Raw genomic sequence first — 27372 nt, 5'->3', positions numbered from 1 at the left:
ACTTGTTTTCATGGTGAAAACTGCTACCGAATGCTATTTTTGTGTGAAAATTTCCGATTTTATAATTGACATTTTTTACTTTAAAGTGCTATAACTTTTTCAAAAATGAACATATCAATATAAATTTTTTTTATATAGATGCTTGATGTCTTTACTTATCATTTGGTATAATTTTTTTGTAAATCTGACACTTAACCTGCCCACAGGGGTGGATTTAAAATGACATCTTTTTCAGAAAAAATTTACTTTTTCATCATAACTTTTGAAAATGTTCCGTAAGGTCTGACACTTTTATATATATCTTAAATTAAAGCTAAAGTAATATACTTTAGTTTGAAAAAAAAAAATTTGACCTCTGGACTTGTCTTCACGTCGAAAATGGCTACCGAATGCTATTTTCGTGTGAAAATTCTCGATTTTATTATTTATATTATATTTAACTTTATAATGCTATAACTTATTGAAAAGTTTATGGATCCACACAATTTTTTTATGAGAAATAATATTTTTTAATAAACCCTTTTTCATTCGACATACTTTATCTTAATCGAGATATTAATAAGGAACCAGCAGATCAAGTAGCTTTTGGAATAAAACACCAATTTTTTTAAAATTAAACACTATCTAAAGATTTGCATCGAAGCGTTTATTTTTGATAGTGATTTTAATCACTGTCAGATATCATTATACTTGATCCAACTATGCCACGTCACCACTGTACCGCGACCCCCCTGTGCTGGGTTTTTTTTTAAATTAAAGTGCTTGTAATAATAATAAATATTTTGTTTTGAAATAAATAATTTGACTTCTGGAAATTATTATCTTTATGATTTAAACTAAATTTAAAAAAAAAGTTTTTTTTATATATAAAAATTGAAAAATTCAAAATAATTCAAGAAATTATTGTTGAAAATTTAACTAATTTGTAAGTGTTTTTAAGATGTTTGCGTATTAAAAAAGGATGTTAGGAGATTAATTCCTCCTAATTATTTTTATTAAAAAATATTTATTTTGATTTAAAATAAATATTTTTAATTTTGTTCGTTTTCATATTTACAAAAAAAAAAGGTTAGAGTCTATAACTCAAATATTTATTCATATATTATAATTTAAAAAATCATAAAACTTGTAATTAAGATATCTTCTTCTTTCTTGCCTTAATCCCAACTACTTGGAGTCAGCCACCCTTATCCTAAACTTGCACTTGGCAAGATTGTAATAAAGATATAAATATCGAAATAAGAGTTCATTTTCTTTTGGAATAATCTTCCATTTTTTTTAAGTGTGTCAAAATTAATAATAAAGAGTAAGATGTTTTAAAATTTAACTATAAATCTTATATAATTTCATCTCTATTAATTATATTTAATCACTGATCATTTATAACAGTTCTTATGTTTATTTTAGGTTCAAGATATTGTTACAACTACAAATTCTAATATAAATCCTATTGATAAGACTGCTATGCCAAGTAAAATTGAATTGTCATTAATAACTCCTGTGTCTAAAGCCAATGGATCACCAAATTTTAATAAGATAGTATCAAGTAGTAAATCTGCATCGTCATCACAATGTGTTATACCACAACCACCTACTTCATTTTCAGCCGACTTAGTCAACAATAATCCTATTCTTAATGGAAATGAATCGCCAACTATTGGACACAAATTAAGTTATGCACAAGTAGCACAACATCACAGAGATAAAAATGAAGTTCATATTCCTAATATGCCTTCATTTGTACAATCTACTATTATAGAAGAGGAAAAAAAGGAAGAAACTGTGCCTGTTTTAACTTCTCAAATTAAACAATCTAATCTTCAAATTGGTAATATATTATAAAAATAATCTATTTATTTTAATAACCGAATTCAAATTAATCATAGCTAGGAAAGTTAATTTAAAATATTTCAAAATTATATTTCTTATTGATCTTAAATTATATACTAATATTACTTTTTTATTTAATACTTAGAAATTATAATAATATTTTTTTCACATTATTGTAATAGTCATTGAATTGTTATCTTATTATTTTTTTTCTTAAAAAACTAATAGAAATTTATTATTCAACCAAAAATTACCTAATAATTTATTAGTCTTCAGCTTACTCATTGATAAAAAAAAATACAGGTTTAACATGTAATACTACTAAATATAGTAGAATTTGTGTTATGGTTTTAAATAGTAAAATGAAGGGATATTGTATTAGATTGTGTCCTGACAATGTATTAATTATCCATACAATTTTAGACTTTATTTTATTTTTCCATAATCTGGGCATTGTGTTAGAACATAGTATCAATGCTAAAAATGATGTTGACTTTGTTAACATCATTTAACTAACAAATATCAGATTTATGGAAAAATTTGTATAACAATTATTAATTAATTTGTGATTTATATTGAAGTTTATTAATACTGATAATGTACCCTATTAAGTTTAGAAAAATAGCCCAACTATAACAACAATTTCTTAATATTAAATATTAAATAGTTTTTAAAATTAAATACTAAACATATTTATTTTTAACTGTCTTAAAAATTTCTTTTAAAAAAATGAAATGAAATAATATTTGCTTATAAATTTGTAAGATTATATAAAAATTCTCCATAATTGTGATAAATTTAATTTCATGCAAAATTTATTTCTAAATTATTTATATTAAACATTTTTAGATAGTCACACATCAAACCGACCTTCAAAAGGACATAGATCAACTAATAGTGACCGGGGAACAACGCCTAAAAAAGATCGTGGACCTAAAGTGAATCATACTAAGTCACCTAAGTAACTTTCTAGGCCAAATATAGACACATATATAACATTTGAAATTTAAAGTTCATAAATAGTAAGTGATAAATTTATTAGTAAAAAAAATTTATTTTTTCTTTAAAAGTAGTTTTTCTCCTTTCATTAGTATTATTGGACTCTAATAGATGATTCGATGTTTGCACATTCTTACACTCTTAGTCTACATCATAAGTTAGTCCCTTACTGTGTGTTTGCTTAGGTCCTTCCAATTTCTGATTGAATTTTATTAATAGTCTTAAATGTGCACCAGGGTTATCCATATCCTGGTAGAAAAGATTGTTCCTATTTAATACTTTTGTTGTTATTAATGAATTATTCCTGCTATTTTTTTAATCTTGTCATTGTTGGCAGTTCTGTAATGAGCTCCAAAACTAATAAAGTTTTCTAGATTTTAGTAAAATAAAATTTGAAGGTCGCCAAACATATGTGGTGTATATGTTCACGTCCCTTTTTCTCTTTCTACCATTGCTGTTAATTTTCTTTTTATATCTGATAAAGAAACCCCACGTAAAACTTGTATTTTTTCTATTTATATAATTTACAGACATTCAGTAATAATTTTATTTGTATTGTATAATCCCATGTCTACTTGATTGGCATTTGTTGACCATACTCTTTGGCTGAATAACAAAGGGCAATACCAGACATTCAAAGCACCTTTGTGTAAGCCTTTCTTTATACCTGCTAGCTTTGGCTTATATTATTGTTGCAATTTTTTTCAGTCTACTTTATATGTTAAAGCATTATCTAATTTTACTTACAAATATTTAGAATTTATCTACATAATCTCTTTAAACCCCTTGCCAGTTGATGTTCAATTTCTTTTTTGCTTCTCGATTTTTAAAGTTGTATACACACAATTATGTCTTGTGGGAATTTAAATGGTTTCAATAAGAAATTTCCATTAGTCTTTGAGAATATGAAAACCTTTGTTACTATTTATAAACTAAATTTTAATAAATCTTTTATATGGTAAAATAAACATGTAAAAGTTCAACATTTAATTTTATTTTTAATTCAATAATATAAATTATTAAGTTATTACAAAACAAAATTACATAAAATGATTTCAGAACTATTGTAATAAAACTGATAACAGTGGTAACTTCTATCACTGTTATCAGTTACAGTAATAGTTATATGCTAATTATACTTATGTTAGTATAACTAGAGGAATGATGTCTCTCTTTCAATATGAGTTTAAAATGATCTTTATTTGCTTACTATCTTCTTCTTCTTCCTTGCCTTAATCCCAACTACTTGAGGTTGGTCACCTTTATCCTAAACTTCCACTTGACACGATCTCCCTCATCAGCTGTCCTCATATCGCATTGAATAGCATCCCTACATCTCTTTTTTAGTCTTCCTTTACCTCTTCTTCCTTCAGCCATATATCATAGCTTGTCTCACTAGAGTCTTATAGAATTTACCTTTTAGGCTCATTGGATTTCTTTAATCGCATAAGATGCCAGATGCTTCTCTCCACTTCAACCACCCACACTTAATCCTGTGTCTTACATCCTCATCAATACCACCGCTCTTTTGCACAATTGACCCTAAATACTTAAAACTTACCACCTCTCCAATCATGTCCTCGTCTATTGTCACTGATCTTATTTCACCTACCTCATGTTCTCCTTTGTCAAACTCGTACTCTATATACTCTGTCTTACTCTTAGTTATTTTTAAACCTTTTTAGAGTTACAGTTGATTTCAACACCTCTTACCTTTGATTGATTTCCTCCCTATTAATACTATATCGTCAGCAAACAACATGCACCACGTCACCTCTCCTTGTATTTCTCTAGTAATTTCATCCATCACTTTAGAGAATAAGTAAGGGCTTAAAGCAGAACCTTGGTGCACTCCTACTCTTACCCGAAAACCTTCTGTTACTTCTCCTATACTTTTTACCCTGGTACAAGAGCCATCATACATATCCTCTATTATATTAATATACTTTTTCGAGACTCCTTTTCTCATTAATGCCAACTTTAAAACCTCTCTCGTTACTCTATCATAAGCTTTCGCCAAATCTATAAATACCATATAGAGCTTTTTCTTCTTTTCCCTATACTTTTCTATTAGTTGCTTCACACAAAATAATGGCTCTATTGTTGACTTACCAGGCATAAATTCAAACTGGTTTTTTGATACCGATGTCGCATTTTTTATTCTCTTATCTATTACCTTTTTCCAAATTTTCATTCTAAGACTCATAAGCTTTATGCCTCTATAATTTCCACACTCCTGTATGTCACATTTACCTTTAAATATCAGCACCACAATACTATTCCTCCATTAATTGAGAAGTTTCCCATCTAATGAGATTTTATTTAAATGTTCCTTCGATCACCTGTTGGCATAACACCGCCTAATATTTTTTATACTTCTATGGGGACTTCATCTAGTCCTACTGCTTTATTCTTTTTCATTGATGGCACAGCCTCCCATACCTCTTTCTCACTAATTAAATCTATCAGTCCCTTATTCTACAAGATATCCTCTAATGTCGCTTATGGGTACTCCTCATTCAGTAATTTTTCAAAATACTCTCCACTTTTTTTTTCACATCATCATCACTCGAGAGTTCCTTATTATTAACATTTTTTATACACCTTATAATATAACAATCATTATATTATAATGATAATCTTTAGACCTTTTCTCTCTTACATTTGTAAGTGTATAGATATCTTTCTCGCCTTCTTTTGTTCCTAGCCTATCAACTCATCATACCTCTTAAACTTTGCCTTATTTACTGCACATTTGGCTTCTTTGCACAGGCGTTTATACTCCTTCCTATCTTCTCTCCTTTTGCTCATCTGCCATACTTTGAATTGTTTTTTTTTTTTACTTTCTATAATTTTTTGAACGTTCTCATCCCACCACCTGGTTTCCTTGTTTTCTAGCATTCTATCCCTACTCTCACCAACAATCTCCTTTACAGTATTCTTTACACAACTAGCAAATCTATTCCACACATCATTTATGTCTCCCTCGACATTCCACACAGTCATCTTTTTTACTGTCTTTACAAACAATCCCTACACCATTCTTTGTAATGGTTTTACCTAAGTATATTATTTTATAACCCTCGCCTATTTTTCTTACTTTCTCTTCTTTCCACTTAGTTTTCTGCACACAATAAATGTTAACCCAACCAATTCTGATTTTGCTTTCTATATTCTAAATAAATTAAATCTTTATCCACATTAAATTAAATATGACAGAGGCTTAATTTTTTATTATTGTGTTAAGGTATGTTATGTTATTTTAAACTTTCACATATGTATATGTTATATTTAAAGAAAAAACAATATAAACAAAATGATCATCACTAGTGATAACTGTTAACTTACATTGTGATCATACTCATAAACAATACAGTCAAACCAAATGTCAAATAAAATAATAAAAACATTATTAAAAAATCAATTTTACTTGTTTTGTTTTGTAGTTAAATTAATTAAATATATTTTTCAAAATAGTTTGGATTGGTTGATTATTCTATCTGGCTAAATTAGGTCAGAATTATTTTTAATTTACTGGTATTTTAATTTTTCAGAATTAAAGCCTCTGTTCATTATCGGTTCTTACCATTATGTCAAAGAATGTGGGCACTGGATGTAATTGGCATAGTTTATTTGTAAGATTATGTAGGCCTTTAAGTACCAGTGATTGTTATTTTTATCTCCCCGTCCTATTGTCATATAATTCTAATCAAGTCCAAATTATTATGTTTATTGTTAGTTTTTTTTTTTTATATATAAGTTTAGTATCTTATAATTGTTTCCTTTTATGAAAATACATAAAACAAAACAACTGAAACAAAGCTACCTATAATGATTTATATATATTTATAGTATATAATATATTTATATATAAATGTATATTTTTAAAAAAATAATAACATAGCTGTGATAAAATTAAATATAATATATTAAAATGCCTAAGTTCATTTGTTTATGCGAACATGTGTGTTTATATATGTATATAAATGCATATTAATGTATAGACAAAAGTTAATAAATATGTTTAAAATTGTAAAAGTGTTTTAATTATAATCTATATTACCATGTATAACAAACTTATATTCAGTGTTGAATTTTCAATTATTCAAAGTGCTTCAATGCTAATATTTTTAAGAACTCTATTATTTTGTTAATAAAAAAATGTCATTCTGAAGTACGAAAATCTACTATCTTTTGTATAATGCTTGATTCACGATGATTCAATTTTTACTAAACTCAAACATAGTTTACTAATGAAATTTGTTGACCTAATAAAACGAACAAAATTGAAGACTTAATTGTTAATGCTACAATTGATGAATAGAAACTTAAATTGTTTTTTAATTTAAGATAGATTTGTTTAGAGATATATGAAAAATCCAATTTTTCATTTCTCTTATCACAGCATTGTTATATTTATATTCATTTAAATGCTATGTTGATTATTAATTACACATACATAAATGTTGTTTTGTTTTGATACCTCTTGTGAGTAATATTTAAAATTTATTTATTTTATTAAGTTCATTTTATATTTCACTGTAAAGTAATTTTAAAATTTTTTTAATGTTACTGTTTAAATAATACCCCTTCAAGAAACAAATTTCGAAATTTACTAACATTATAATTTTTTACTAAGCTTGTTATTGTTATTTTTCAATTTAACTTAAATAATTTAGTTTTTGATGTTATATTTGCTTAGTATATTGTAAGGTAACAAGATGTTTTATTTACTTAAAATAGAAATTCTTTGTAGTGTATTTAAACCATGAATACTTTTGACTACCTGCTTATTTTAATTTCCCGCTGAAAATTTGTATTATTGAAAAATATCAAATTCTTTGTAATCTGTTTTAAAAAAAATTCTTGATTATTCAATCAAACTCATTTTTAGTTATTTTTGAGAATTATCACTTCAGTAAACTATTTAATTAATATATAATCTAAAACTTGTTAACAAAAAATCACTTGAACAGTATACTAATGGTTTCGAGTAACCAAAAACGAGTTTTTACTTAATTACAATTTTATTCAAAAACTTAATTTATTAAAATAAATTTTAAATTAACAATTGAGACACAATATTTAAAATAATTGGTGAAGTTTTCTTACTTTTTAATTTTTTTTTTTTTTTAGTTACCTTTCAAAATTTTCTAATGTAGCAAGTTATATGTGAAGTAATACAATAAAGTTTAAAGTAATTTCTTGCTTAATTGTTTTTAAAAATGCACTTTTTATATTGTTATTATATGTTAATAATTTTTTTTTTAAGATAAATTATTTTGAAAAAAGACAGTTTTTACTAAATAATTCATTTATATTTAGTTTGTTTTCAATTATTACATTTATTTATGAAAATAAATTAAATGATGAACTTATTCACTTGAAAATAATAAAAAAATAATGTTCAAGTTTATTTTTGTTTTTGGTTATCACTTTAAAATGTTTTCAATTAAGTTTCATTTTAAAAATTTCTTTGAAAAAATAGTTATCACTAAATTGAAATATTCATTAATTTTCTTTTAGATAAGTTAAGTTACTTATAAAAATGTTTTGTTTTTATCAGTTCGTACCTATTTAATTGAATCAAAAATGCATGATTGTTTTCTGTAAGTTACCATAATTATTTATCTTTTTTTCTCTTACACCCTGTGCATTGAGACAAGCTTAAATGGATGTATATAATAAGCTCTTTTTTTATTTATTGGTAGCTGAAGACTTGAAAACAACATATTTCAAGGAATGAAAACATTGTAATCGAAATTATAATCCATTGATCATTATTATTATTATTATTATTATTATTAATTATTTATTATTTTATTAAATTTGTTAATTGTTACAATTTGGTTTATACATTTCCCATTGTATTGATATGGCCATATATGTGTTATGTTTGTTGTTTATTTTTTTTTTTTTTTTTCTAGAGACTAGGTATATGGTTTATCAAAAAAATAAAGAAAGTATGAATTCACTCTTAATTTAACCCATTAGACATTTTGTTTGTTTGTTCTAAAATATTATCATACAATATTTGGGTTAATATTATGTTAATTATATCTTTATTTTGAATGCCTTAATTTAGAATATTATAATTTATATTTTTCAGGATCATAAAATATAAGTAGTAGTTGGAAGGATACTGGGACAAACAATTTTTTTTTTTTTTTTGACAAATTGTATATTTTTTTAATAATCTTGTATATATTTGTTATCTTTTTTTAATCTTAATAGCTGAATTAACATTTATAAGTATTTAAAGTGGAATTAGGAAAATATTTCCTTTAGTGCTAGTCATGGAAGGCAAAACAATTATTTATTAAATATATTATTGTTTTATTTATATTTATTCTCAGTCTTTAATCATTAAAAAAAATTGAGTTATCTTGTTAATATTATATTTTATAATTTACTTAATGTATTTGGAAATATAATTTTATTGGATTAAGAAACCAGCCTGTAAGAATTTTAGTAATTCTATTATTTAATAATTTATTCAATATACATTTATATATTAGAAATTAAAAACTACTATATAAGACTTAATATTATTCATACCCTAAAATATCTAAGTAAATTTGAATAATAATTATAGTTATGTCTATTTGTTTCTTATAATTATTAAAAAGGACTAAATAATGAAAGTTATTTTTATTCAAAGTATTTCATTATTTTTAAATATAATAGACTATGTTTAAAAATATTAATAAAAGCTCAATAATGTTAAGTTGTTATAATTATATTTAAAAAGCAATGAAAGTTCATTTATTTTTGTATCTGATTTTTTATTATGTTCAAGTAAAAGAAATATTTTAAACTTTCATTTATATTTAAAATATGAATATCAAAATCATACTTCATTTATAACAAAATTTTTCTGTGTAACATTCAAATTACTTAAATTATAAAATATATTACAATAAAACATATCTTGGACTAATGTATATATATTTTAACGCCAATACAGTAATAGTATGAATTATTTATGCTTATGCCTTCCAAATAACTAGCATATGATTATAAATAATCACAAAATTTATTTTATTAATTAGGTGTTATTTTCATAATAAGATGCCTTATTTACAAATTTTTTACCCTTTGAATGCCTAATTCCACTAGTTTGTTAGTTGTCATAATACATAATGAATTTTTAATGTGTGTTTATAATGATTATTAATATTGACTTCTGTTATACATTCATACTATTTTATGATGTATGTTTAAAATATTAAGATAATTTCAAATCGCGTTAATATTTGAAACCAGTTGACTGATTCATTCATTCTGTTTAGTTTGAAATCTTTTAATTTATTTATATTTTTAAATAAACATAATTACTATTATTATTATTTTATAATAATATAAATATAAAATTTTAATTGGTTATATAATTGTTAAGCTCTTTCAAACTAGATTTCATGATCACAGTGGAAATATAAATAATCATTATATCTCATCTAGTTTACTCCCCTCAAATGGCGTGTGGTCCATGTCAATGAATGATGATGTACGAATTTATATGTATATGTTCATGGAGTCTTGTTTGATTTGAAAATTTTGTGATATCTGATTATTTATCTTATAAATACATACATTATATATGAAAAAACTAATTAGCAAACATTATTTTATTGTTTTTTTATCATAGAAATGACATAATTATATGATACATTTACAATAAATAGCATTTTTTATTATCCCCTGAATTTGTCATACATCCATATTAATTCCAAATTTAAAATTTTCCTTTTATAAAAAAAAAACGATGGTAAAGACGGGCATCGTCATGATAAATATAGGTATATATATTTTCATCATTTTTAGCCAACGTCTCCAATTTCAGCATAGAATCATTTAAGTGTTTTAATAGGTTCCCTTTTTGATATGCACATTTGTGTTGATTTATTTATTTTATATGACGTTCAAGATCTTGACGACGATTTTTATAATTTAAATATATACATAAATTAAATATGTTTGTTATGCGGGTTTACTTAGTGAAATAATCAACACCGCAATTACTTTTACGAAAACTTTATTGATGAAACTTGCATTATAATTGGGCACTCGCGAGTGTGTTGCATGTTATCTGGGCCGTGTGTAAACCGGTACTACTACTACTACGACTACATTACAATCGTAAAACTTATCACTACTCAATACACAACAAGGTTCATAAAATACAGTTAAATGAACAACTATATAAAGGTTATATTGTTTGTTAGGTTACTTGGTTTATAATTCGACGTCAAATTTACTTGACAATTCAATAGTCGGTTTTGTAGCGTTGAAAATATCTTGTATCTCTTGTGGGTACCGTCGAGCCAGACTGTCCTTTATAATGTGGTCCATTGATTGCATCACTCCGCAGTTGCAATTTGAGTTGTCCCTTAATTTCCATTTGTTTAAGAGTTGGTTATATCGCCCTTGACAAGTACGGATGCGATTAAGCGATATTTTGCATGGTAGTTTATTTTAGGCTGTTGTATTGTACAGCTGGACTAGTTCATCGTTTGGTAGACTTTCGTAACATTCGATTTGAAAATGCATCCGGGTTGTTGTAGTAGCTTACCAACTTTTTTGCTCTGTAGAAAAGAGGTTTACAAAAGTTCAAACGGGGTATTGTATTTCCATTCTAAAGGATTAGTAATTCAAATTCTTTGTAAACCCATACACTAGCTTTAGGATAGAAAGTTCTTTTCAAATGTAGCAAGTTCCTATATTCGACAGTATTGGTAGCCATGGAAGTGGCGTCGGCATGGCACTCCATGTTATTAGGCGCAAGCTTTCTTGACTTGCGTACCCATTAGTTGACAGTAGTTGCTGTTTCCCCTCACCGTAGTACAATATTTGACCGATAAATAAACTAGAGCCAGTGTTGACGTGTGTAGCACCTAAATGTTTACGCTCAGGTGATGAAAGAATTCTAGGTATATACCATATTTCCCTGCTGATTTTCCTTTTTTGATTTCTTTAATGGCTTCTACAATTTTAAAAACTTTGAAAGGTAGCGTTATAGATGGAAGAGGAGATGCTCGTTTATTGAAGTTATATAAATCTTTCTTCACACTCATTTTGTGTGCCTCGTTCACATTGCATTCAGAATTTTCCAACAATACCAAGGCTATTCTTTGTGCAAACTGACATTATTTTCTGTTACCTTCAGTTTTAAATTGCCTTCTAGTCGCTTTAAAAGTACTTATGCCTTTCTACTACAGAAGTTCCACCTATCTGACAAGAATATATCAGGTCTTATAGAATTTAAAGATTAGGAGCTAATACCAAAGTTTGTAGTTTATACCCTGCTTCGTTTATATTATTATACCCTCAAGTGGTACACTGGCTGTTAAAGTCACCAGTTACTTGGGAGGGGGTGTTGATAGCTAGTAAAAACCCGGGTGCACAGTTTAGCATTGATGGTTTGTGTCCATTATAGATTAGGTGGAGTGATGTCATACCTTCCTGTGAGTAGTGCTATTATTACAACAAAATATATAATCAAGTGCATAGTTTGATGATAGCACAAAACGAAACATAAAATCGACGGCCAAATGTCCCTGGATTTCCTGGACTAATCGACTAAAAAGGCCTTTTAATTTCAACTTTAACAAAAGGCAGCGTCTGGATATCAAAATTCAAAAACCCCAAGGAATTTTCTCAAAAAATTTAAAAAAACAACATATTATACTTCTCTATCTGATAATTATATATATATATAAATATTATAATATATACATTAGGGTGGCCCTCAAAAATCGAATGTCTTTTTTTTACACTACCCCTTAATTTATTTTAATGGTCAAGTAAATGAGCTGTCCAAAATTTGGGACCATTCCGTTAAGGTTAACCCGTGCCTATTAAGTTGAGTCGAAGAGTCAAATTTAATAGAAATAACTGATCTGTCTCATAACTTTTTTTCTCTTAACTTTGAATTATAAAAGTAAAACTCAAGTAAAGAAAATTTTACCAGAAATTCAAAAATAATAACTTCAATGTTGTTTTCTCAATAAATAACCCACAAAAACACTACATAAAGTAAAAAACATGTAAAAGTGTTAAAAATACGTTATAACTGATTTTTAATTATTTATTTTCATTTTATTTTTTGGAAAACGCATATTCGTTTAAAAAAAGATTCTAGAAGTTTAATTTTTTATGCCAAGTACGATAATTATATTAGATTTATTATTTTATGGACAGTTCATTAATGATTAATTACAAATTTATCAAAATTGATTGTATTATTACATTTTGTCGTATCAATATATCAATTTTGGTTTACTGAATTACTTTAAGATAGTAACAATTATGCTATTATGAAAGATGGTATATTTGAGTTATTTTCGACAACTGACATGATTTATGTCGTATAAATGCAGCAGACAATTTGTGAACACGTTTAATATATTTTACCTGTTTATTATTATATGTTAAATGATACGTTTTAATCACAAATGTACAATACTTTTAGCGTCTTTTAAAATATTACGAACTTATATTTATCTTATTGGTAATTATTCCCACGAAATAACTGGTAGTAAGTTACTATCAAATTTACAACTATTTAATCTGAACACTGATTTTTTGAAAATTGATCCATCATTTTGGAGTGCGAACAACAGTTACATAAATGCTTTAATTACTATAAGTAAATTACGAGTCCTTAATGATACAGCTTAGCGTGGCATTAAATTAATCTAAGACTACATTAATATATTAACTACAAATAAAGAACAGAAACAATACGTTTTACAAATAGTAAGTGATTATCGGAAAAAATTTCCTAATTGTAAAAAAAGTACATAATCAAAAAATGTATAATAATAATGTAATTTAATTATTGTTAAAATATATTTTTAGCTTCGATGCGAAGCTGAGAAGGTATTGGTTTTACTAAGATGTGTTTATTATTTTTTTTTTTTTTTGTGTCTATTACCACTTTTTCTCAGCTCTCACCGAACCGATTTCTTTCAATGATACGTCAAAAGATCACAAATCGTATCTAGTCGAAGACATTACCCTTAAAAATTGAAAAAAATTCCCTCGTTCCCCGTAAAAGGGGGAAACCTCCAAAAAAATTACAAATTTAAAAATCGCTAATTTTCGAAATTTTTTCAATTTTTTTTACTTAAAAGTGCCATAACTTTTTCAAAAATAAACATATCAATATAATTCTTTTTTATATAGATGCATAATATCATTACCTTTCATTTGGTATATTTTTTTTATAAATTTAACCCTTAACCTGCCCACAAGGGGGGATTTAAAATGACAACTTTTTCACAAAAAATTAATTTTTTTAACTTAAATTTTGAAAATGTTCCGGAAGGTCTGACACTTTTATATATATCTTAAATTAAAGCTAATGTAATATGCTTTATCATGAAAAAAAAAAATTTCGGACTTTATCTTATCTTCATGGTGAAAATGGCTACCGAATGCTATTTTTGTGTGAAAATTTTCGATTTTGTATTTTCCATTTTTAACTTTATTATGCTATAACTTTTTGAAAAATGTATGAATCATTACAATTTTTTTATGAGAAGTAGTATTTATATAGATCTTTCATTCGACATACTGTTTTTTTAAATCGGACCATTTCCCTAAATACAGGGGGGATTCAAAACATAAAAATGCATATAGAAAGTAGAACTTTTTCAACGTAACTTTTGAAAGTGTTCCGGAAGGTCTGACACTTTTATATATATCTTAAATTAAAGCTAATGTAATATACTTTATAATGGTAAAAAAAAATTTCGGACTTTATTTTATCTTCATGGTGAAAACAGACATTAAACTTAATAAAAAAAATACGATTTTTGTAAAAAAATTCTTTTTTATATTTTTAACTTTATAATGCTATAACTTCTCGAAAGATGTATGGATCAATATAATTCTTTTTTTTGTAGATGCATGATGTCTTTACCTATCATTTGGTATATTTTTTTTATAAATCTGACTTTTTACCTGCCTACAGGGGGGGATTCAAAATGACAACTTTTTCACAAAAAATTGACTTTTTCAACTTAAATTTTGAAAGTGTTCCGGAAAGTCTGACACTTTTATATATATCTTAAATTAAAGCTAATGTAATATACTTTATCATGGAAAAAAAAAATTTCGGACTTTATTTTATCTTCAAGGTGAAAATGGCTACCAAATGCTATTATTGTGTGAAAATTCTCAATTTTATTTTTTACATTTTTAACATTATAATGCTATAACTTATTGAAAAGTGTATTGATCAATATAATTTTTTTATGGGAAATACTATTTTCTAATAATCTCTTTTTTATTCTACATACTTTGTCTTAATCAGGATATTAATAAGGAACTAGCAGTTTATGAAGCTTTTGGAATAATCCACCAATTTTTTAAAATTAAACACTATCTAAAGATTTGCATCGAAGCGTTTTTTTTTGATAGTGATTTTAATCACTGTCAGATATCATTATACTTGATCCAACTATGCCACGTCACCACTGTGCCGCGACCCCCCTGTGCTGGGTTTTTTAAAGTTATTATTATTCAAAAAAAAAAAAATTAAAAATTGTTAATAACAATTAAATTAAACTATTAGGTTTGTAATTAATTATTAATTAACTGTCCATATAATAATAGATCTAATATAACGACATTAAAGTTATTATTTTTGAATTTCTGGTAAAATTTTCTTTACTTGAGTTTTACTTTTATAATTCAAAGTTAAGAGAAAAAAAGTTATGAGACAGATCAGTTATTTCTATTAAATTTGACTCTTCGACTCAACTTAATAGGCACGGGTTAACCTTAACGGAATGGTCCCAAATTTTGGACAGCTCATTTACTTGACCATTAAAAAAAAATTAAGGGGTAGCGTAAAAAAAAAGACATTCGATTTTTGAGGGCCACCCTAATGTATATATTATAATATTTATATATATATATATAATTATAAATAAATAAAAATAAAAAAAATTATTAATTCTTTTTTTCTCTTTAAAACTCAACCCCTCAAACTAGCATAAACGTCAAAAAGTTATTTTATTTATGTTAAAAATTTATAAAAATGAATTTATATAGCCATGTTTTGAAAAATAGTTTTCTTAATATATTCGTTTTATGGTTATAATATAGGGATAAATCACGAGCTAGACGAGCGACTTTGTAAAATATTGAGTAGGTCAAACTTTTGTCTACAGAGTGATCGGTTTATCATAAGCCAATCAATTACGCGCAAAATAAACACACCAAGAAAATAATTTTTGATTTCTTTTAGTAACTTATATTTTTGGATTTATTAGCTATTAATTACATTTTAGAATCATCCCTTATAACGTATACAAGTAGTAACCTACTTTTTTAAATGGTAACATACATATTTAATTAACTTATAAAATAGGAAATAATTTAATTATAAAATAGACTGGTTGATCATAAAATCACTCTGTTCAATCTTTGATTAGAAATGTAAAACATTTTTATATGATTATCACCATGAATGCACAAAAANAAAAAAAAAAAAAAAAAATGATTATACGATAATTAAATTACAAATAGATTCATAAATACATATTTATATATAAATAAAGAATTAAATTAAATTTATTATAAGAATTTTATACAGAAATTAATTGTTTAGGAACGTTGCTGATAGCGTTGAATTGTTTGTTTTCCCCACCAAGCTTCTAAATCAAAAGGTTTAAATCCTAAAAAGTATAAAAGTTAATAATTATATTATTTCATTTATCCAATTTTACAAAATGTCTATACTCTCTCACTACTCTTTGCTATTTTATTATGAAAATAATGTAAACCTAATGATATTAGAATATTTTTTTCTTTAAAGAAACAATTAAATTAATTTTATTATACTGAAAAGTAAGAAGTTGAAACTTCTTTAATTCTAGATGCTATTTTTAAAAAAATTTTTTGAAGCTTTTAAGAAATTCTATTGATATATTTATTGTTTTTAATATAACTGTTGAATTATAACTAATCAGTAACTAGAATTTGAATAAATTTTATATTTTACTGTGCGATTTCAGAATTCTTCATGAACAAGGACTTAACAAGCAGATCAAAAACTTAAATTTTTTTTAGATAAAAATATTATAAATTTTATTTCAAATTTTCAATAAAATACCAACAGGCAAATAATTAGATGAACTTAATTTTAATATAGCTAAATAAAATTAAGTTACTTTATTTGACCAGACAATTAACACACTATAATAATAAAATTATTTTTTAATAGATAATATTAATAAAAAAAATCGTTTTCCTATCGTAGTGCTACAAGAATTTCAGGCGGCACGCCCTGGCGTCTCTAACTTGTGAAAAAAAAATTTCATAAAATGGTTAAAAATTAACAGATTGAATTAATTTTTTAAGATAACTCAGAAATATCAATGGGCATGTCTGGTGATAATTTCAAACCTTAAATAGTATAATGCTGGGATCAGCAAGCGTTTTTCTCAAAAACAGTCAAAATTTTAAACGCTCGAGGGCTTGCGGCAAAATTTTCCGATCTTTGTCAATAATTTTTCAAAAGTTTCGTTTAATACTTTTTTTGGAAAATTTTTTTTTTTCTGTTTTAATATATAATAACTTTGTACTATTTTTTATAAGATTGTTCTACTTTATAATAAGAAGATACTGATATTTTTTCTTAAAAAACAGTTTTAGATACATATAATACTCAATAAAATTATTTTTTATTAGTATACCATTGGTATTAATTGGAGCATGTCCTACCAGGTTTTGATATATTTAGTATTTTATTATTTAACTTTTTATTCAGTGATGCACTATATTTTTCAAATTATTTATTGTAACTACTTTTTATTTTTGAATTAATATATTCATCGTTCTAATTTTAATTTAGAACCATCCAAAAGTGAATTTGAAAAAAAATAGTTATTATTATTACACACAGAATTAATCAATTATAAAGCATAGAATACTTTTAACTTTTGAAAAGAAAAAATTATATGTTTTATACTTAATATTGTGTGAAGCATAGTTAATCAATTAAGTTGCACATAATTTTGGGAGTTGGAATAAAAAAAAAAAATACCTAAATCCGAAAGAACATCCAGCTATTAATTAAAATAATTTACCTTTCAGCTTATCGCCGTGTTCATCTGCATAAAATTGAATAAGAAATCGACCTAAAAATGAATACATATATATAATTATAAAATTAATAACTGACTATAATTGCACATAAAAAGTTCTTCTTTTTAAAATTAATTTGATATTAAAATAAATATAGAGTTCGGTTGCAACGGTTTATCATAAGTCACTTGATTACTTGCAAAATAAATACATTAAAAAAAGTTTTGACATTTTTTTAGTTACATATATTTTTAGATTTATTAGCTAATAATTACTTTTTTTAATTATCCCTTATAATTTAAAGAGGTGCCAACCTTATTTTTTTAAATATTTAACTACCTTTTAAAATATAAAATATTGTAAAAAAGAAAATGACTGATCGATAACAACTTATGGACCAATATTTCAGAAGTTATTAAATATTTAAAGTAATGACTGGTGGTAAGGAGTATATGGTGCTACTTTTATCACTAGCCATTTTTTATAAATATTTCAAAACTTCCAAAATACTGTTTCAAAAGCTGTTATCGACCAGTAATTTTTTTAATTAGAATATTTTCTATTTTATAAATAAATAAATAATGTTGTTTTCTAAATGTATATGATGATTTGGTCATGTTATGAGGAGAGAGGAATTAGAAGCTGTAAAAATAATTATATAAATTAATGTTGAGGAAAAAATAGGTAGAAGACCAAAAGAGATGCAGGGATGTAATTAAATGTGATATGAGGGCAGCTGTGTGAGCGTAGTTGATGTGGGAGATTTTGTCAAGTGGAAGCTTAGGATAAGGGTGGCCGACCCCAAGTAGTTGGGATTAAGGCAAGGAAAAGAAGAATTAAATATGTATGCTATCATCCCTCCTCATAGTAATTTTATTTTAGTTGCGTCACTGTATAAACTGGATGAAACAGTTCTATCTGTCAACTCGTATAACTTTTGATAAAATCAACATTTTGTTGTAATTTTTTTTTTAACAATTTATGGATTCTCAGATTAGGTTCAAGTTAATTGAACCTAATTAATGATAATATTATATATATATATATAATTTCTTATTAAAAATTAATGAATAATATTATTTTAACGTAGCACTAAAATTATATAAATTATTAAAAAAAAAAACAAATACAAAATATTTAGTGATCAAAGTTATGAGATTTTTCCAAAATTCAGTGTTAAAAGAATTACCTTTTATTATTAAAATACAAGTAACAAATATTGTAAAAATATAATAGGTTTGGTCAATTATTTTTGAATAATTACCATTATTTCCTTGAGAGCCATTTTGATACTCCTGATAAATAACATTCCATGCTGAAATGAATAATATTATACTAAGTAATGAAATTCATATATAACGTATATACTATACTCTTTTGAAGTCAATAAAATAAATATATATTTAATCTAATAATGAACTATATGTTTTGTTAACTACAATTAAAGTATTGCAAAAGTTACAAACATGACAGAGTTCATTGAGGTTAAAATAAATATTTATAAAATTAATTAAGCCTTGCAATTATTTTTAGTTTATTAATAAAATTGCTTATAATATGACAAACTAATTTTGAATAAACAGTTATAGAGTTTCACTTCTTTATCATAAGAATGTAGTTAAAATCTCATATCTAATTACATAAAGGATAATTAAAAGAACTAAAATGAATACTTAAATTAATCAATTCTTTAGTTTTTTTTTATTTTATAATTTTATTTAAATAACCATAGATAAGAGTAGACAAGCTAGTTATTCATATTTTTAATTTATCAATATTATCAACATATTATTAAAGAGATGCCGCTAATTTAACCAGCTGCAAAGTTATGGTGGAGGTAGTATGATGGTGATAAATCCCTCCAAACAAAATTACATGCATGGTGAAGAAACAATTTTTTTTTCATTTGTAGGGAGTGTCAACATTTTTCTATTTATATTCTTCCGTAAGAAAATCATAAATGTATTTAACAATGACTCTCTAACATTTTTTTGTTAAAAAAAAGTGCCACCCTTCCTAAATTTAAGATTTGACTTTAATAAATTTCTAGTTAATACCTAAAAAGGAAGAACCAATGAAAGTAACTCGTAGATTTGAAAAACATTCATGGGATGATGACATGTATTTATAAGTGTCTTACATCATAAGATTTCTAGAATTTACTACAGAAATGGAAGGAGTGATAAAATTTTTTTTTTTATCATTGAAATATTATATATATTTTGAACGTATAACACATTAATAAATTATCTAATGGTTCCAAAACTTTATTTTATAAAATCTTAAAATGGATATATTTAAAGCACTTTGAGAATTAGGGGTACTAAGTCTTCTTGCATCCTCCCACTTTGAGCCCTGTTCATATCACAAAACTAACAACAATTCTTACAATAATAAATTAAATAAATTTTAATTTAATTATTTTATAATTATACTATAAATTATTTAATTTAAATAACTTAATTAATTGAACCATTTATACATGTAAAAATTTAATTTAGCATAAAATTAATTTTGCACAATTAAAATAATTATTAAAAATTTCTCAATAATATTTTTCAGGACAACTTACAATCTCCTACAAAATGTATAAGTTCATCATGTTGAGATAAAGCATTTCGATCAGTCAAAGATGAATTATGTTGCAGAGTTAAAGGTGAAGGTTGAGTGTCACGAGCTCTGGTTGATGACCCTGACAATCGACGTCCCATGTTTAATATATTATTTCCACTAAAATTATAAGTGTAATTAAACAATAAAATGTATTTATTTTTCTTCTTCTTTTTCCTCATCTTTATCTTAACTACTTGGGATTAGTCATTCTTATTCTAAACTTTCACTTGACACAATTTCCTACATCATCTACTTATTCATTAACACCCCTCCATCTTTTTTTTGGTCTTTTTCTATCTCTTCATCCTTCAAAATCCATTTTCATGACTACTCTTATAGCTTCTGATTCCTCTCACCTCATTACAATACCCAATCATCCAAGTCAATTTTTTCTTATTTTATTTATGATTGACACTATATCTCTTATATGTTCGTTCCTTATCCTATCTTCTCTAGTCACTTAACTTTCCATTTAAGCATTCTCATCTCTTCAACACTCACTCTCAGCTTTATTCCTTGGTCAACCACTCAACACATTAAACTATACAACATAGGTGGTCTCACTACAATCTTAAAGAATTTACCATTCATCTTTAAAAATAAAATTGAACTCAAACAACCATTGGTACATATTAAAGAAAATTAAACAACTTAGAATTTATGAGTAGACTGACTAATAATTTCTCATTAAATTTTTAATCTGAATTCACAAGAGTTAATTACCAAACATTTCATAATTCTTTTCTCTAATAAACTACTTTCAGTATATTTTAATCATTTGTTAGTGAAACAATGTTAAGAATTTTAGAATTACAAAAGTTTTTGATACCTTTAAACTGAAACAATGTGTATTAATGATTGACTATCACCATTTAAAAATGAGCTATACAAATATATTGAGTCATGTTAAACTATAAATATTTCATACATTTGAAGTATAATATTAGTAATTAATAATTAAATAAAAAAATTATATTCTGATAAAGATATAAATCGAAAACAATATATATATATATATATATATTCATTAAATAAATATGTCCAAATAATACTTTCATTCGATTTATATTAAATACACAGATATACACGGATAATAATAAAAAAAATTATAGATAGATTAAAGATCTTACCCTGAAGTAATCTGTGTCATTTGCAGGTAGTAAGAAGTAAGTGCGCAATATTTTAGCACTGTAATTTTATTATTACACCAATTTACAGGTATTGTTTGATAATTTCAACAAGAATAGAGCAATTCATAAAAGTTGTTGATAAAAAAAAAAATTATTAAAAAATTATGACTTAAAAATGATGTCAACTTCGTTGTAATGATTAAGATTAAAATTGATAACAAAAGTGTTTGACGCACCTTTTAACTTTTTATGGTTTATGGTCACTCTTTGAGTAATTTTATGGTTACTGATTTATATTGACATATTCATTTATTTATCCATAGTTATTATCAAGGTGGACATAATGCCCATGGACTCAGATCTGTTGGTCTATTGTGAGCATTTATTTATCCATAAGTGTTTAGGTATATAGATAATTAAGGTAATTTACTAGTCTCGTAGTTATGAAAATAACCTTAAAACTCTACCGGCTTCCTTGTCCTGGAACGTCATCATCGTACAAAATAAACGTTCTGTCATGGGGGATATATTTCCTCGTACAATTCACTATACTTCTATCTGAATCTAAGGTGATCCCAAATTATTTTTAGGAATAAATTTCATAGATTTCAAAGATTTTAACAGGGCAACTGTAATTAACTCATTAAATATATATTTTATTTTAATTGAGGATCTTTATTAACTTCAATACGAAGATAAGAAGGTATTAATTTTGGGTTATGGGGATTGCCATGAATTGATGTTGCTCCTACACTGTAAAAAAATCCTCCGATTACATTCACTCCGACAACAATTACTGCGAATACCTGATTTCAAAAATTTGGACTACAACGATAATTACTCTGAATTATATAATTAATTAATTGCTCTGAGTATCGATAATTTACAAAATCGATTAATACAATGATTAAATTTCTAAGTAGATGAATATCGTAGTGATATATTTTTCGATGGAAAATATAACCTTTATCACTAATTAATAAATATTAATTAACATAAAATAGCGTTATAATTGTGTACTGTCTATTAACGAATTATTACAACAATAAAGGCCGTCGAAGTGTATCAGATTTTAGAAAAACAATAGGTACTTAAGAGTTAGGAAGGAGGCTTTGAACTAAAACAACCCATTATATAATTAATGTACGCACATAAAGTCTTTTTTTGGAGGTAGATATGAGCAATTTTTGGACTTAAAATCATATCTGCCTTTCCTTATTAGCTCCTATTATTATAACATTTAATTAGTTATTGTGATCTCATTTAAAATAAAAAAAAAAATTGAATTTATACCATAACTCTAAACTCAACTTCAAGTTTGAAATTGACATTGTTGAATAGAAAATTTTATGAGAATTAAAAAATTTTGTATTGTTAAGATTAATATGCAGACAGTAAATTGTATAATTACTATTTACTGTAAATTTATCAGAAAAGCTCAATATTTTTTTGCATTTTTATTGTAATAGATCATTTAAATATAAATCATAGTAATAATTTCTGTGTAACTTTTGGTGTTTAAAAAAATTCTACAATTGAAATATTCAAAACTTAATTAGTTTTAATTGATAACTATAACTAAAAAAACCATTGTTAAAAAAATCTACTCTATTGGGCCTATTATAAAATTTGATTATAATTGTAAATATTTTTTATTAAATTCAGGTCAAACTAAAAATCATTTCTTGAGCTTCGATGCGAAGCTGTTTTAGATTTATGATTTATGTAGCAACATGTTACCCAAAAATTTGGAATATTATAGACTAGTAGTAACACAGACAAATAAAGTTAAAAAATTTAAATATTAAAAAGTAAAATTATTTAATTTTTGTAGTTGAAACCTATTATCATAGCAAACTGTCGTATCACAGTAAAAATGAAACGAAAAAGAAGCGAGCAGGAGGATGGATGTGGTGCCTGCTGTCTAGGTATTCACGTGCGTGTTGTCGTACAGCAGTCACCGTGCTCGGCTGACACTCCGGATTAGCTGTGGGTGTCAAAAGGCTGTTGTTATAGGAAGGGAGAATAAGAGTAACACCTAGGTATGAGGTGCAGACGAAGTGCAAAACACAAGTACTTTAGTTATTAGGAGAGGATAATGAAGTACGAGGTGCAGACGAAGTGCAAGACACAAGTACTCTGAAATGTCGAGGAAAAGAGTATATAGGTTAGAAGAGGAATAAACAAAGACTTTACTTTAAACAGTAAGCCGGACAGCGACAACCGAGTACTGAGACTGATGAATGACACAAGGCACTGGAGTCGACTGACCACGATGGTCAGGTCTATTGGGTTTTTATAATAATTATAATTATTGCCGATTTGGCAATAAATATTATTTGTTAATTCATCAGTCTCAGGCAGCGGATGTGCTGTCTGTATTTTATTAAAATAATTCTCACGATTATGAAAACGTGACACCATCACAAAACCTAATTCGACAATAAATGCTTTAAAAATATTAAAAATAAATGATTGGAATTGTTTATATGAAGAATGTGGGTTAAGTAACTTTTTAATTTATAAATCGAAAAAGTTTAATATTTTTAATATTAATATTTAATATTTTAAATAACATAAATTAATCTATATATATTTAAATCATGTATTATACATTTTAAACATTCAGAAATTATGAAAAATATAAAATATTTTAAAGATATCTGACGCTTTTCTTAGTAGGGTAATATAGGGGATTTTAGTTCCCCCCGCTTCACCCACTCATAACACCACTGAGGTGTAGGTGAAGGATGCGTGGAGGGGGGAATAAATCCAACGTAAACTAACATAATGCAATGGGAGAGGACCGCGATGACAAAACCCAACGTAAGATAACCTAAGTCAAGTGAGGAACCTCTCCTCTTCCACCAAATCTTATGATAGGGGGGGTAATGAAACACGACGTTAACTAACACAACTTGTCGCGTGCCTAAATTATGCTCGGCCAAATAGTATATACGTAATATTGGCTTTTGACGAAAAAAAAAAATGCGTTTTCCAGGTAAGCTATACGGTTATGGTGAAAAGTATGAATTTTAAACGTCGAATCCGCTATTTTGATAAGCGACATGCATATATTTAGATAATGTCTGTACGTAAAATGTTAATTTTACCTAATTTGTAAAAAAAAAATTAGTTCGAAACATTGTGTGCCAGATGGCTGTATTGATGATTATATATTTTTATAATACTATAGCACTCGAGATTAATACAGCAGATGGCTTAACGCGGCGCGATGCCGCCGTCAATTACATTAATTGTTCATATACGAGCTATAAGCTTGACCGTTATCAGTATAGTGAATAATAAATCAGTATTTTTTTTTTTTTTTTGTCGACAATGTATAATAATGACGACTGTTCGAGTTTTCTTATAGCAAAACACATTCTTAAATAAACACTACTACTACCGCCGCCGCCGACGACGACGATAATAATTGCTGGAACATATATTTTAATGATTATAATATTATTATTATTATTATTGTAATACACTTATCGATTAATGTCATACATATTTTTGTCTGAATATTACTCGTATCCCTCTCAATGTTATAAATAATTACTGCATTTAACTAATATAACTATAATTATAATAATTAAAACGTATATAAATTAGACACGCAGACGTATAAAATTATACACTTCTAGAACAGTCAGGTGGAAAACTGAATTTTTCGTTTGTGATTTATAGTAGTATATGCATGGGTATGAAAAACGTAGGCGGCCAGTATTCATTACAGTCATTTATTTCATAATATTTTAATATCTTAGTCGTATAAACCTCATCTGTTATCACGAATTAATTGTCTAACAGATGTTTGGAAAGGATGGTGTCGTGCAGCAACAACATTGTCTGCGGACTACTAATCGGTTCTCAGTATTTGTTAATCTATTGTGCGCGTAGGGTTGGGTTTGGTTGGAAACCCGACCCAACCCAATTCAATTCAAAAATAAAAAATTCGTTTTTTTTAAATTTTAAGTTGTTTTTCATTTATATCTTTATTTAATGATGTTTCACTTTTCGTCGAATTTCTAATTTTTTCGACTTTCAATGTCTATTTATGTGTAAACATGTTGTTTTTCTTAAATTTTAAGATGTTTTTCATTTAGATCTTTGTTATATCTTTGGCTCCAGGGAAAAAGGGCTTAAGTCAATTTTTGGCATTTTTTTTTTATAATTTTGTCATATGTAGTTTTTTTTACCCTTTTTTTTTGGTCTATANTTTTTGGTCTAGATGGCATAAGTGTATGTGTATTCTAGCACATATTATAGCAAAAATAAAAATATCCTAAGTCACTATGACGTTTAATTTGTTTAGCAAAAAAGGCGTAAGTCATTACTATGACTTAAGACATTTAGAACGTAAATAAATATATTTTTTTAACTGTCAAAATTGACTTATGTTGACTTAAGTCTTATGAATCAAGATTGATAAGCAAAATATTGTTACTGATAAACGTGATATCATTCTACGGTCGACATATACTAATTATAGTATTAACTGTTTATCTAGCATGTTTTGTGTGTACTTTATGTTAATTTTGAGTACTTTGTTTTTGGTTATTTTGTTTGTGTTCAGATTTTGGTGAGATAGTGTTATTTACAAGTTACAACGGTTGTTTCTTTAATTAAATAATTTATTATAAGTATTCACTAGTAGGTAATTAAAATACACAAATAATAATAATATAATTAAGCGTCGTACGTTAAATATGGTTCAAATGGCTGAAAAAAATGAAACATACTCCCATTCTAGTAAGAATTTTAAAATAATTTTTTTATTTTTGTGTTTATTACATTAAATTTTGTTCTACAATTTAATTAGATAACAATATCACCAATAATCAAAATGAAGAATATAATTCTAGCAATAGTAAAGTTCAACTTTGGATTTCTAGTCATCAAGAACATTTGTATATAGGTAAGTTAAACAATAATATGTAGGTAGGTATACTTAAATTAACTTCATAATTTTAAATTCAATTTTATTTTTAATATTTTTTTTGAGTTTTAACAAAATAAATTAATTATAGTTACTAAGTTAACTATATTTAAGTTACTATATCAAGATATTAATTATGAATAATGTTATGAAGACTTATAAATTAAAATTAAAAGTTACCTACATACTAACATTTATATTAGGTATGAAATTTAAAAAAATTAAAATGCTATTTTAGGACCTAGCTCTGATGAAGATATGGAACACTGCAATAACAAAGATACAGATGAACAAACATACTCTCTTTTAGTACATAAATCTAATGAATCAATACTTCCTGGTCAGATCCAGCATAAATGTAACTCAAAATGTAAGTATAATTATATATAAAAAAAAATTGTAACAATTAATTTAATTGGAATGAAGAAAAAAATGTTCCAATTACCAATAATTTATAAACAAAAGTATTCAACTATAATTCAAAATATTCCTTTATTTTTGTGACTTTATTTCCTTTACATATTTTATAAATAAATATCATAATAAACATTTATGTATAATTTTTTTTTTTAAATCAATTTTTTGTACCTATATATTAATTTTAGTTGAAGTTATGAAATACATTTTAAATTGAGTTATGGTTTACAATTAATAATAAATAGTAAATCTCATATGTACTTTTTAGCTTCGATGCGAAGCTGAGAAGGTATTATTTTACTATGATGTGTTTTTTTTTTTTTTTTTTTTTTTTTTTTT

General features: G+C 25.7%; 3 protein-coding genes across 13 annotated transcripts in view; 2 read left to right on the top strand and 1 right to left on the bottom strand.

Annotated features, from left to right (window-relative positions):
• LOC126903893 (la-related protein 4) overlaps positions 1-10442 on the top strand; it is a 29942-nt gene extending 19500 nt beyond the window's left edge. For 2 of the 10 annotated variants that reach the window (XM_050682458.1, XM_050682449.1), the window contains exons 12-15: positions 1408-1828; positions 2680-2852; positions 6384-8026; positions 8396-8822. In XM_050682458.1, the coding sequence (XP_050538415.1) occupies positions 1408-1828; positions 2680-2795 (537 nt within the window). In that variant the 3' untranslated portion in view covers positions 2796-2852; positions 6384-8026; positions 8396-8822. Of the gene's footprint in view, positions 1-1407; positions 1829-2679; positions 2853-6383; positions 8027-8395 lie in introns of all 10 variants that reach the window. The other 8 variants (XM_050682454.1, XM_050682453.1, XM_050682455.1 and 5 more) reach the window with 8 other exon arrangements.
• A 5957-nt stretch (positions 10443-16399) lies between these two features.
• On the bottom strand, positions 16400-21873 carry LOC126903908 (MAPK regulated corepressor interacting protein 2). Of its 2 annotated transcripts, XM_050682486.1 has the most exons (6): positions 21672-21873; positions 21371-21424; positions 20501-20658; positions 19193-19243; positions 17931-17981; positions 16400-16517 (listed from the first exon to the last, which is right to left on the bottom strand). In XM_050682486.1, the coding sequence occupies exons 3-6, from the start codon at positions 20637-20639 to the stop codon at positions 16447-16449; spliced, it is 312 nt and encodes a 103-aa protein (XP_050538443.1). In that variant the 5' UTR covers positions 20640-20658; positions 21371-21424; positions 21672-21873; the 3' UTR covers positions 16400-16446. The 2 variants fall into 2 exon arrangements, with proteins under 2 accessions (XP_050538443.1, XP_050538442.1); XM_050682485.1 differs by lacking the exon at positions 21371-21424 and having other exon boundaries at positions 21672-21871.
• Positions 21874-26095: 4222 nt separating this feature from the next.
• Positions 26096-27372, top strand: part of LOC126905059 (uncharacterized) — a 3725-nt gene continuing 2448 nt past the window's right edge. The window contains exons 1-3 of the mRNA XM_050684451.1: positions 26096-26259; positions 26332-26429; positions 26500-26595. Coding sequence (XP_050540408.1) covers positions 26387-26429; positions 26500-26595 — 139 coding nt within the window. The 5' untranslated portion in view covers positions 26096-26259; positions 26332-26386. The remainder of the gene's footprint in view (positions 26260-26331; positions 26430-26499; positions 26596-27372) is intronic.

The sequence above is a fragment of the Daktulosphaira vitifoliae genome, unplaced genomic scaffold (assembly GCF_025091365.1).
Source record: "Daktulosphaira vitifoliae isolate Bord-2020 unplaced genomic scaffold, ASM2509136v1 Scaffold_4, whole genome shotgun sequence".
Classification (NCBI taxonomy): Eukaryota; Metazoa; Arthropoda; class Insecta; order Hemiptera; family Phylloxeridae; genus Daktulosphaira; species Daktulosphaira vitifoliae.
The sequence above is the reverse complement of the archived record's forward strand: the minus strand, read 5'-3'. Positions and strand labels throughout refer to the sequence as shown.

Bases quoted from the DNA above. Each gene is read 5' to 3' on its own strand.
- LOC126903908 (XM_050682485.1), bottom strand. From the start codon at position 21,691: ATGACACAGATTACTTCAGG. The intron at 20,659-21,671 runs GTAAGATCTTTA...TTATAATTTTAG, and splicing joins ATGACACAGATTACTTCAGG to TGGAAATAATATATTAAACA. The intron at 17,982-19,192 runs GTAATTATTCAA...ATTCATTTTTAG, and splicing joins TGGCTCTCAAGGAAATAATG to GTCGATTTCTTATTCAATTT.